The sequence below is a fragment of the Amia ocellicauda genome, chromosome 4 (genome assembly GCF_036373705.1).
Source record: "Amia ocellicauda isolate fAmiCal2 chromosome 4, fAmiCal2.hap1, whole genome shotgun sequence".
NCBI lineage: Eukaryota > Metazoa > Chordata > Actinopteri > Amiiformes > Amiidae > Amia > Amia ocellicauda.
In genome coordinates this window covers 1,465,611-1,479,142 of record NC_089853.1, presented here as the reverse complement: position 1 = coordinate 1,479,142, position 13,532 = coordinate 1,465,611, and the positions used below count along the sequence as shown (strand labels likewise).

Genomic DNA, 13,532 nt, shown 5'->3' with positions numbered 1-13,532 from the left:
CAAAAAGATGGAGACTTTATTTTATATATGAGAACAGATGGTATATTACAGAGATTTTTTTGTTAATTTGTTTTTGTACGCGTGGCTTTTGATAAGGCCTGACACACTACAGGTTTGTACATAGACACGGTGAGACTACGTGTTCCAAGTGGAAAGCTATTTGGGGAAAGCCTCTTTTATTTGTACTGAACACACTCGGAAATGTCACACAATCTGAACAATGGGAGGAAATATAAAGCTAATGCAACTCACACTACTTTCAATGGTACACATTTTCATATTATAGCAAATTTTCATATTATTTTTTGTCTCCCTGAACAAGGTGTGTTTTTACCTATCAAGACTGACATGTGGTTCAGAAAGATATGTATTACTCCAGTCCCCCTACAGAGAAATGCATTGTACCTGTTGATGACAAATAGAAGGCTACTGGGTTTTGTGTCTGTTTTCCCTGCAATGTCATTCCGTCCCTGCCTAGTTGAGAATGTATTTGTAAATTGGAGCAGTAACACAGAGAACAGGCCCTTTGTGTCAAAGCGAATGAAAGCCCTGTAGAGCCACATGACTCAGATTTGACCCTGAATGCCAGAGATTTGAAAGTTTACATGTTGAGAAGAATGAGAACTTAAATAGCCCTTGCCCTTGAATCCTTTCAAATCTTTACCAAGGAAATGGTACCTTTCAAGTATCCTATACATCAACCGATAAAACAGAGTCTAAAAAGTAAATGCTCCATTTGCCGACTGTATTTATTGTCCTGAGCTTATTATTTTAAGGGTGATGAAATTAATATCTGTAAAAGGGGTTATGATTTAAAAACAGCTTAATTACTCTTAGGGTTAATATTAACCTTCCTTAACATACTCCTACTGATGCATACTTCTAACCTAAATTATACTATTATTACTTTGATTACAGACCATCATTGATACTAACCTGCATATTACCATGAAGATACTATATACACAGTAATATATCATGTAGAAGGTACTGTCACATGCAGACAGTGTATGTTCAGATACTTTCAATTCTTATTTTGAAGATTCAGATTTTAAAAAATCGGTTTGGACCAATTGTTATGAACATTGCAATATTTGAAAACCTATGGGATATACAAATAAAGCAAGTGTTGCAATTAGCAGAGGTACACTGCAATTTCACTATAGTATTCTCATAATTAAACACACCAAGTAACCTGCAATTCAATGCATTGGAAATATACTTTTCAATTAAAATTATGATTATCAAAGGACTGTTTTAGCAAAGAATAAATGAACAAATATAAGCTTTTGTGTACATTTGTAACACAAGTATATATGTTTAAGAGACTTTCACTTATAAGTCGCCCTGGATAAGGGTGTCTGCCAAAATAAAATAAAAATAATAATAACAAAAATAATAATAATATAAAAAAATGTCCAGCACACAACGCATGCTGAAGACGCGCTTTTGGAGGATTTATACACAGATCCGGAGGTTTTCGGTTAATCGACTCCATCGTGTGGCGAAGTCAGGTATGCCTTTTCCACGAGTCAAGCTTTCTTCTTCCCAGTTGATCACATTACATTACATCTCCCCCCGCCAGCCTAATATAGTAGCAGACGAGTTTACATTTCAGAAACAGCAACAGCTCTCTAGTCTTGATCACTGCTTAATTGCTTAAGTATGAAAATAAATCGTATTATTCAGTTAACCTACAAAAACGTGATGTGTCTAAGATGAATTAATCAATTATACGTAAAGATATATAAAGGTACCGATAGAATATACTGTTATGAATTTGATTATTTTCTGCATCAGGACATTGACATCCATCTTATTTTAATAACATAAAAGAGCAACAAACAAACACAAATAACATATGAACAATATCAAGGTGTCGTTAGTAGCGTATGTGCACACCTGTATTCATGTTTCTATAATTAAACGTCTACATAGTGTCATATGTCGATAATTGTACATAGTTTTTTGTACATAGTTACATTTTGATTGTCTCATGTTGGTAACATTAATACAACATATATTGAACAATAATGAATACCTGTTTAACTTCTAAAGAGTCATGATGGTCAGACAACCTGATATCTTGATTCAAACGTACCTTTTAAGAGGAATTGTATTTGAATATGATTCATGCACTTTATAAGCACCATATCCAGTCCTGTAAGATATCCAGTTTTAATATAATGCTCCTGTTTTTCTTCTATGTTAATTTTGCACAAGAGACGACGTTTCCTAATCTACATACCATCCCTAACACTTCCAAATTCTCCTTTGCTTTCTCTCCGTTTTCCAGCTAATACTTGTTTCTGTGACAACGCCTGTAATAATGATGAATTGGTAACTTATCAAAGCTGTTGACGCATTATAGATAGAAAAACATCTTGTAAATCACTAGCCACCAGATGATCAAATACAATACAATTAAATTTAAATGACATCACAGATATGTCCCAAAACGACACACTTCACAGAGAAAGAAAACATTTAAATAGGTTCCCATGACTCACCAGCAATCACTGCTTCACACAGGCACTGTGCGGTGGGATGCAATATTTACTGTTTTCCAATCTCAGTTTGCAAGAATGCCCAGATCTGTGCCACTGCTCCGAAATTGCCACTTACGCATGTATAAATGACTGGCTCCTCGGAGCACAATATGTGACGAATATAGCGGTTATCGTATTTGACACCCCTAGGCGGTTTCAGACATAATGCCTTTATAGCTGTGAGCTTTATTTGGACGGGAAAGTGAAATACACGGCTCGAGTAAGCGGGATAACTTTGTGGATCCAAAGCAAAGGACAGAAAGCATGTGCTGTGTTGCTCTCCTCATTTCACCAGCGGATGCGAGGGAACTGCAGCCCAGTGAACCCGAGCCACGGCGGGCAGACGCGGGCATGAGGGCACTGTGCCCGGGGCGCGACTGCACCTCATTTTCGCATAGAGGCCCCCCATGCCCAGCGCCGCAAGCAGGCCGCCTTTGAGATCTCACTTCCCGGGGTCCTGCAGCACAGCCTCGCACGCCGCCGCTGCCCGGAGCCCCGCACAGCAGGACACGCCCTCTCCAGCCTGATTGGCCCGGACAGCGCTGGAATATGAAATGAGCAGCCCGTCCCCGCGTCTCATTGGCCGGTCGCCCCGCCAGCCCCGCCCCGCCCGCTCCGCTCCTGCGGCGCTGTGTGCGCCGGTCGCTGCTTGCAATGGAAATCCGCGCCGGGGAGGCAGTGGCAGCGAAGTTTGGTGCACTTTGCAGCGGGTGAGCCTGCTTTTTCAATTCACGGTCCTCATCGCACACACGCAGCGTGGGCACCGCACCGCACCGCACCGCACCGCACACACCAGCGCACAGCCGCGGCCGGCATGCGGAGCGACCTGCCTGCCTGAGCCCCCGACAGCCGGGCCGTGGCGCCGCACTTGTCTTCCTGGGCTACAGCTGTGGAGGCTATATGGAGGGATATCAGGATGGCTTGCACCAGGAAGAGCAAAACTTTGGTGTCTACTTGCGTGATCTTAAGTGGCATGACCAACATCGTGTGCCTGCTGTACGTTGGGTGGGTCACTAATTACATCGCCAATGTCTACATCAAGGTTCAAGAGCCCGTCCCGGAGAAAAAGTTAGAGGAAGACAACAAAGGCGAAACTTTGCGGATTATAGAGAGGCTGGATCGCCTGGAGAGTGTAGTCAACCAGCACATACAAGGTACCGATCATGTGCGGATCTCCTCCGTATCCAGTCTGTGTGTCTCTCTGAACGGGTTGCCTGATTGAGTGATGTAGTTATTGACTGATTTAAGGCTGTGTTTAATGATTTGCATTCAGTAGGACCGGCTCAATGAAACAATCAAACAGAACAAGCCCATAACCCAACGAAACAGCCTGAACATGGGCGGTGGGAGAGTGGGGATGTGCAATGTTTGATACCATAACGCATTTCATCTCCAGATCTTGTAGGAAAACATACGGCATGCTTCACAAACCGCTGACTGAAGCTAATCGGTGAACTATCCGGTACCATTACGATCCGTACTCACCCAGACCTTTGCGTTTTCAATTCAAGAAAATCGTTGTTGTCTAATTTATGAACATGTCCATGCAGCTCCAAATAATGTGACTGAACACGTGTCGAAATGAAGCCCCAATAACCGCTTACTGGGACAATGTGAGCGCTTACTATAGCACTACACAGCGTCCCAGCGGCGCTGCGTGACCAACCCCGCGATCAGCGCACACATTGCGCTTCACCAAGAAACGCGTCATTTCATACAGACCCCGATATTCCATGTAATAAATACCACAGGATGAAACATCAGTACCTCCTGAACATCACCTGGGGTCTGATGCTGAGCACATGAACCTACCTAACCCTGATGAGAACTCGCATGGGGTGCATGGCATATTCATGTGTTCATCCTGTGGTTTTCATATATTCATTCATGAGGGATTACGGTACTTTATTGTACCAAAAGTTGTCTGGATTGGTCTCCGGCTTGCACATTTCTCATCATGTGAAATTCTGTGGAAAGGGGCAGTAGCTGCTGATTTCATGACACCTGTGCAACGGTGATACAACCGTAACTTCTCTTTCATGTTCTTTCAAAAGCCTCAAATCCCACAAGGTTACATATCCTGCTACAAAACGTTTTCTATGTGCAGTTGTAACGTTGTGGTATACATTATTGTTCATCAGACTCAAATTGGCTAAACTGTAGTAATATTTATACAATATGTATTTACTATTTTCAATATTTAAATGTATGCACCTTCTGCATGGATTCTGAGTAGCTGTTTCATTTAATTACAGAAGAGGATGATTTCTCATTAACATTAAGTATTCACTGTAGAACTCCCCACTGCTTGTACATGTTAAAAGTTTCTTACACGGAGCAAGTGGAATGGGTACATTCAGATCATGCACTATCAATGTTCTCTCCACAGCATTATAACTGTTGTAAGTACACAGTTAAACACACAGTGGGGTTACTTGGTTTACATTATATCTAAACAACTGGATACAATATTGGGTAACCAACTTTGCATGAACATGGTGTTTTGCACAAAAAATAATGTTTGGCTTGTTTAAACCAAACTACATCCTGGCGTAATCTTGAAACAGGAACGCGCAGAAAGCATTGCTGTGGAGTATAGCCCTTTAATCTTTCAGATCCTGAAGGGAGGGGGGAAGTGTTGTTGGAGTGTCTAGACTGCTTAAAGATTTGTTGTGTATATTCCTTCTCTTATTAACAGAGGCGCTTTAAACTCATAAACGACTGGGAGACACAGAACATATACAATAATTAAAAATCAATTGAGATTTAGGTGGTCCCTGCTTTAGGAATTAGGAGTGAAGAAAGGTGTAATCAACACGCTGCCATACAAGTTGTTATTATTATAATTGTTGATATTTATAAAGATGATAGTTGGTTTGGTTTACCATTTGTCATGCAAAGGAGTTTTTATTTGTTTCTGTATTCATAATCAGGTGTAAAATGTCCTTGTCAGTTGTTCCTTTTTTCCATAAAGTGTTTTCCTTTAATAGTCAAAGCCTTTAACACTGCTATTACCACTAAAAGTAACTGTGGCAGTAATTACAATCTAAGGATTCAATTAGACAGAAAGCAGATTGGAGAGACGATTCTCTATATCTTAGAGAGATATATTCATTTAAGGTGCAATGGAGGCACAGAACCATTTAAGTGCAATGCTTAAGTGAAAAAAGCAAGCCTTCCATTAAGGAAATCAATAGGGCCTTGCCAATATAGGCTGCACTTTCAAACTAATGTTTGGGTGGTTGGGGATATCAAGAAAAGTTCCCGTCAAATGTGAGAGATCAAGCAGATTTTAGTTGGGCACAATGGAAAAATAACACTTAGCATTTGAAATGTCTGACAGAGTTTCAGATTCTGATTCAAAACACAGGCATTTCACTGATTAGCAGAGACACATCGGAGCTATATTGGGGGGGAAGTGGGTTTTCTCTGGAAGAAGAAGAATGTGGGCAGTTATCCAGTTTGCACAGGTGCCTGTTGATAGAGATATCAACCCTGTAGAGAGTAATCTACCCTCATACTGTTCCTTCCACAAGCTGGCACCAAAAATCTCCCAGCAACAATTCACTTCACTTCACTTGGTTGCCACTTAAAGGAAACTGCAGGTGCTTCATATCTCAGGTAGTGAAACCATTTGACAAATCCACAGTTTCATCAATCACTTAGTCTATGCATGATGGAATGTAAAACTGTAGCTTATATTTGATATACTTAGATTTATTTATTTATTACATCTCTTATAAATTCAGGCTATGGTTGGTGGTGCTTCCACTCGTTTTTGTATTTCACTCCAAAGAAAAAATCCTATTCTACCTTTTTGTTGTGCCTTCAGGTTACACAAACGCTGGGTTTTAATCAAAGGCTTGAGCATGTGTTCTGAGTTGTTTTTAAAGAGTCAATATAACCCAAAACCCCGTAGTTCGTACAAATTGTGTACCTGTTGAACACAAGTTGATTTTTAAAGGCTAATGATGGGTATTTTGTCCCTGCTGAAGTCTAGATTTTTCTTTCATGAGTCGTGTGATGGCATCGTCTCCAGCAGCTTTCCCTTGAATGTGTATTTGATCGAGAGATTTCATTACCAATGCAGCCAATGTTCACATTTTCACATTTGCCTGTAAAGGCTCAAGGTGCACTGATCTTATTTGTATAAAGGCTCTTTTTGATGCATCAAACAGAATTACAAATAATATGTTAGGCCTACATATTGCATTCATACTTGCCAAGGCTTGTAAAGTCAACAATTTGTAGATATATGATATTCCACGGGTGAACAAAACTAATACTTACACATTTTACGTTTATAGTAATGTAGGCTATATTCTCAAAAATTCATACTAAAGACGTGTGTTTGACATGCATAACTAGTTCATCTTAAAACGGTTTGGCGGTTAGGGCTATATTATCATTCTTGTGAATTGTGTGGACATTGTGACACCAGCTTCAGTTCTTACAGACACAATCTCTTTGTATGGAAGCACAGTGAGAAAAATCTGGCAGTGTTGAACTTTATAATTTTAGCACTTGGCAAAATATTTGACAAAACATTCCTCTTAGAGACAGTGCCACATTGCACTGCTGGCACACTAGTTGGTTTAGTTTGTGTTTCATCTTTGTAACATTCCTGCTGAGCTCCTTTGTAGGAGACTACTATTTGTCAGTATTGATAAAATATTGGTTGCTTGGTATCAAAAACTGTGAATTGATATTGTATCAAATGCAGTGGTTGCCTGGGTCCGTCAGTGGAGACGGATGGATATTTTAGTTCTAATATCATTCTGGCTGATACTTTGAGGTAATGGAGAAAGTGCTGGGAAGATTTCCATCACCGGACGCCAGTGGGTAGAAGTATCAGCGTTTTTAATTTTGAACAAGATACAACAATCCCTTTAAAAGATGGTCAGTCCCAGTTTTCACTTACACACACTATGGCGGTCGTATCTCATGAAGAGGGAATTCTGATAGTCTCCAAAATGACAGGCGTGCATATAGGTTTGTAAATCGAATAAGTTGTCCTCCAGAATGCACATGTAGGCCTATTGAAATGGCAAAGGTATTTAGCATTATCTTGATAGGTATAAGCCCTTTAAGGAATTCAACTCATGAAGTAGGCTAATGACTTAAGTCAGATGACCTGCCTGCTCTGTGCTTAAGGATGTCTTGTATGCTAACATAGTTGTTTAATGGTGGTGCCACAATGCCCAGCAATATAATAACATGCTCTGTGGTACTGGACAGCTGTGGCAGAAACTCTGAAACATCTAATAACCCCAGTGGCTCAACTGTACAGGTAATAATGACCAGTGCATCCACATTTGAGTCTAGGCGATTTGGATATTCAAATTCTGCTCGTATTGTTCCTGTGGCTCCAGTGCTAGCTGCTGATTAGCAAAGCCCTCCATCCATGCACATGGTATCTACAGCCAAGGAACACAATGGATCAAAACTCCAATTATAAAGAGTATTATTGTGGTGTTTAGGGATTATAATAAACAGGATTTACAGAGCATGTAAATGTAGAGCGCGTGTTGAGCTCATTGTAAAGCACAGCTTGCTGTATCAGGCTTTTCCACTCTGCTTAATTATTCTCATTGCCGATAAGGCTTAATGCTCAGCTAACCTCCCACTGCAATCAGCTTCCTCCAAGGCTTTCCGTGCTTCCAGCAGATTGAACACTTACTATCCGAGTTTAGTGTTAATGTGGCAAAACCATAGCCTTGTTAAAAACAACAACAAATGATCATCACTATCATTTAATTCACTTTTCAGCAGCAGACCCTGCTTTGGTTACCTCTCCCTTCCTGTCTGTGAGCTTTCAGAGGATCCTGATGATTGGCAGCCCCCTCAAAGGGTAACCGCTCGTGGAAGTTCATTATAGTTTACAGGACGTTTCAAGTAGTGCCCCTGTAGTTGACTTTACCGAGAGGGGGTGGGCATTGCATTTAGTAGGCTGTCAATAAGGTTATCTTTCTGAAGGCTGCTGTTGGAAACTTGTATGCAGGACTGAGTGTAAGGAGGCTTGGTATGTCATTCCATGACATTCTGACTTCAAAGCAAGGATAAAAGTGAAGAACTTTCTGACGTACCGAATTAAGTTGAATGTTATGATTTGCTTAATTATTTAATTCAAGTTTGCAGTTGCTGACAAGAAATTCAAATTAAAGTGGACTTGAACTAGGGATTTTAATGAAATCAGAATTGGATCAGTCTGGTTGAAAGAGAGAATGTGTGTGTGGCTTAAAAAAGGGCAGATTTGTGTTTGCTTTTAAACGCTCTGTTGACAGACAGACTGTGGTCATTATTTGAACCCAAGCTGAACCGGTGTGAGACAGTAATAATAACGCATTTCTACAGTTATCTACATCAGTGACTGAAATTATGTTGTTAAATCAATCAAAAAACCTCCAGCATCTCCATGAGATGGCTCAATTGATTACTCGACCGGATCGTTAATGAAAAACAGAACAGGGTGTGGAAGAAACAGGATCTCTTCCAACAACAGGGGAACAAAATCACAACTTGGTGTAGAATGTGCTGCCCGCTAGTATATTCCATTCCTGTCAGTCTATGTACATAAAAGGAAAGTATCATAATACACAAAGCTGCTATAAAAGCTTTTTCAAAGTGGTATCATTTATTTTCCTCCCCATCATGAATTTATCAGCTCTATTATGTGTGGAAAAAGCAGTTTCTGAGGGTTAATGGTGTTGCAACTTTGAATGGGAGAGCTGTTTGAAACCCTTTCTGAAATGTTTTAAGGACAGCGAGGCTGCCAGATTTGACAGAAGGGAATCCTGGGAGACTGATTCAGAGCTTTAACTTTGAAGTCTACCATGCTGTTTTAAACAACTGTGAGAATTTAAAAAATAATAATAAAAAATGATACACAACATGAAAAGCTTGATTGGCATGCTTCAAAAAAATACACATTAGCACCATGGACAGGGGTTTTACAGTAACGTCTCATAGGGCTGTGCGATATGACGATATATATCGTATGACGATAGAAAAACGTCTATCGTTTCATATTATGCTATATCGTTTATATCGTGGTGTCACAAATTGCAATCTTTACGGCAGTATTTTTGTCATTAGGACGCTTTGCGTTCTTCCCGGTTCTTCCACACGTGCTGGATGCGGCAAGAGATGAGCCTCAGAAACAGACGGACACCAGGACAGAGACCTGACGCACAATAACCAACACAAGCAAGAGACACTAATGCGCAAGCGCACACGGGCCGCCCGCTCTCGTCGCCGGGCTGAACTCGATCTGCAGGCACCCCCACCCCGGCTAATTTAGACGGATATCGTTTTAATAAATTGGAAAGCAATGCAAACACATGCAGAAAGTATCATTTTCTTTTTATTAAGATGGTGAAGTAGTTCAACAGTTGTATTATTATTATTATTATTATTATTATTATTATTATTATTATTATTATTATTATTATAACTATTTTGTATGAACAACGTGCTGTACTGTAAGTAGAATCGAGACGCGACAGTTAGAGAAGAAATGTCCCTGTTTAGCAGATGTTAATGCGCCGCTATAAACCCGGCTGTGCTAAATCTACCTCAATCTGCACCTTTTACAGCGCATGTGCTGCGTGATCACTATTACTGGTGTTATTGTGGTTATGTGGCAGTAAATCATACTGTGTATATGTATAGATGTGCTCTGAGGAAGAGAAGTCGAAACGCGTAAGCATTATGATGTTCACTTTTTCTCTAATACATAATTTTTGAGACATGACATTAACATTTCAGTATTTTTACATTCTTCCGAGTAACCTCCACTTGATTGGCAGCAACATATTTTGGTGGACTCTGGGGATTTCTCTCTCTCTCTTTTTATTTGAATTTAATTTAGTTGATAATATGAAATATAATTTGTTAAACATCCTAATGAGGTTGACTTAAAAAAAGATACACCACAAATATTTATTTGTCAAAGACTGGGTTTTATACAGTTTGAAAAGAATGAAGCATTACAAAAGTGCCACACAATGTAATTTAGACTGCAAAACCAAACAGATGTTTTTATGCCAAAGGCTTATTATAAATGGATGAATATTTTTAAGTTGTTGTATGCAAGCGATGTATGTTATAATACAGAACATTACACTACATCAGTGTTTCTGTTTGAACTGCTCTTTGTAAAATGTCTTGATGTATATAAAGTGAAAGGAACAAGCTTGAAGGTCTGACATTAATTCATTAAATTAAACCAGAATACCTTTTTATAATTAATATGTTCACTGAAATGCTATAAAAGCAGAACACATTACAGTTTCCTAATTATATCTTTTTTGCTTGAAATTATAGTTTGAGAGTTTAACTACATTGATAAACATGCTCAAAGTTTCCACTTTTGTAATGACTGTTGTGTAGATATGGAGAAATTACATTTTTGATCCAATTATTTTTCTTCAGTTAATTTTTTAATCTGCAGGTAACTTACTTTGTTATTGCCTTCAGAAATTCCAAATTTTAAGAAAGAAAAAAGTTAAATTAAAAAAATACTGAAGCAACAATCAACTAAATAAAAAAAACAACACCATTCTGAAGCTTGTGAATTAGAGCTGGTAGCCTAAATTGCTCATTTTGGACTCTCACATCATGTCCATGCCTATTTCAGAAGACTTTCATGCATCGGAGCATTTGAGATATGCAAATGCCATTTCACATCTCTATAGTGAAGAGTTACCGTTACTACTGGCATATATTTGGAAAAATAAACTGCCATTGACTCTGCTGTATTCAGAACAGATGATAAAAATACACTTCCCCAATCTAGAGTAGGATGCGAATTTTGAAGAGGAAAGATCAGGGAATTTAAATTTTTCATGCTTTTCCCTCCATATTTTAAATAGCAAAGTGTCAGAACCCAATGGCTTTAAAGAAGAGATTTCTTAGAATCCATTAAAAGCTGAAAGTTGAGTTTTCACAGTTGGTAGAACTGTCTGATTACATTGTCATCTGAAGAGAGTGACATAAATGTCTGAGTCTGCCCAGAGCAGTACTACGTACATTACAATTGGTTTTCAGATTCACCTTGCGGTGCTATGAACTTTCTTGATGTCTTTGTTTCCTCTCTCCCCAATCTCCGAGTAATTTTTTCCAGCAGTGGCATAATCGGAGAGATTTAATATGGCTTTAGGTTAGGGTTTGGTCTACACAGCTTCAGAAACATTAGCATCTTATCCGTGTCATAATTAGTCTTCCCAGGGACGTTCCGTTAGTTCCAAAAGCTCGGTGGCTGTCACTCAGGATGACTGATGGGCTCAGCCAATCAGTTGTCCAGCTTAGGGCTGTACCCAGCTCCTGTGATGGCCCTAGTTTCAGTCTGATTTATGGCTTTATTGCAGGGGTTATTTCATGGCAATCACAAAGAGTTTTGTTTGACATAGACAGTGCAAATTCTATTGGCCATCATGACAGGGCCTATTAATCAAAGCAGCCCCCTCCCGTGTTAAGATCGGTTGTATTTTTAGATCAAACCTTTACTTCTGTCTCGCAAAAAAATAGGACATTAAAGGTTTTGTTGCTAAATATATTGAAGAAGACATTTCTATTACCTTGCTTTGTTACAGCCATTTCTTACTTGTTGCTTTGCATACACTGTCACTCTGTAGAAATATATGGAGGGTCTGTAAACATATATATAAACCCCTTGTCTTGAATGAAATGTAATCAAATAGAAGCATTAGTTGATTCAGTGTTCAACATACCACGTCAAGATATCATATGTGAATAAGTATAGTTTAATTAACCATATCAAATAACTAAATGAATCGTGATGTAGAATGGTTTCAAGTAAGGGTCATAAATACGTTTGATTACATCCGTGTTTCTCCACAGGGTCACAGTTTCACCACAGTGTGCTCTGACCGCACATCTGTCCCCCACCGGGCCCAGTCTATAGAAACCTGTGTGTCTTGGTGGAAGGGGCGGCAGCTCAATCCTGCTGATTTGTGTGATTACTCTGTCTGTGTTGTGGGAGTGCCCCTCTCCCTGATGAGCTGTAGATCAATATCTCTGGCTATCTCCTGCCTCCTGAGTTGGTGCATTATAAGAAATTACTTTTCCCCTTGCAGTCTGCGGCTCTAATAACTTGCTGGTACAGAACTACCTTGGGAACTGCCTTCCCAACTCAAGGAAGAAATGTATTATTTCCTGGTACACTCTGTCTGGTCATGCTTAATAGAACTTTTTCTTGGAAAAAAACAACTACAAATCATTCTATTTTTATAAAATGCAGCAACCCGGCAATACCTAGGATTGTACTTTCCTTCCGAGTACTTCAATAATTTAGAGTAGGCTGCACCAAACACATAGTGCACTATGCAAAACACTGAATTAATGCACCTCAAGGAAAATACAAACAAAGAGCTCCATATTAATGAACCCATAGGTTATTACTGCATGCATCTCAGGGAGAAATAAAAGGAACTGGAATTAAGCAGCTGGTCTTTTTCCTTCCCCCCCTTGTCTTCTGGGAGCAATGTACAGCATTGAGCATACATAACTTATTCCTTTTTATATTCTTCATACATTCCTTTTAAGGGATCTGCAGGGTGTTTGAATATTAAAACGATTTTATTGGTTTTACGATGGGTTTTTCAGCAAGTCACTGGCAGTGCTGTGCCAGTGATTTATACCAGGTTGGCACTGTATCAGGTCTTTGCTCGATGATTGAAGTCTTGTAATTCTTATGGAGTTTCAATTGCAATTTTCACGTTCTTGGCTGATTGCCCCCACAGTCATTGTATGTATTGCTCTTCACTTTTATAGTCCAAGTTAGGTTCGTTAAAATCAGCTGCGTGTCTGCAATATTTTGTACAAAGGAGCGCACAGAAGAATTGGGAGAACTGCACCGAGCCACAGATTTGAACAGCTGCCTAGTTGGCCTGGCTAGCTGGAGGCATTGGTCTAAATTAAACTTCCCAAAACTCGACTGTTTGCTGCTACATTTGAAGAGCA

The 13,532-nt window shown here is 39.5% G+C and overlaps 1 protein-coding gene across 2 annotated transcripts in view; it reads left to right on the top strand.

Moving 5' to 3' along the window:
• The first annotated feature begins 3,207 nt into the window (after positions 1-3,207).
• The window catches only part of galnt18b (UDP-N-acetyl-alpha-D-galactosamine:polypeptide N-acetylgalactosaminyltransferase 18b), a 148,200-nt gene continuing 137,875 nt past the window's right edge, over positions 3,208-13,532 (top strand). For both annotated transcript variants that reach the window (XM_066700416.1, XM_066700415.1), the window contains exon 1: positions 3,208-3,703. In XM_066700416.1, the coding sequence (XP_066556513.1) occupies positions 3,466-3,703 (238 nt within the window). In that variant the 5' untranslated portion in view covers positions 3,208-3,465. The remainder of the gene's footprint in view (positions 3,704-13,532) is intronic.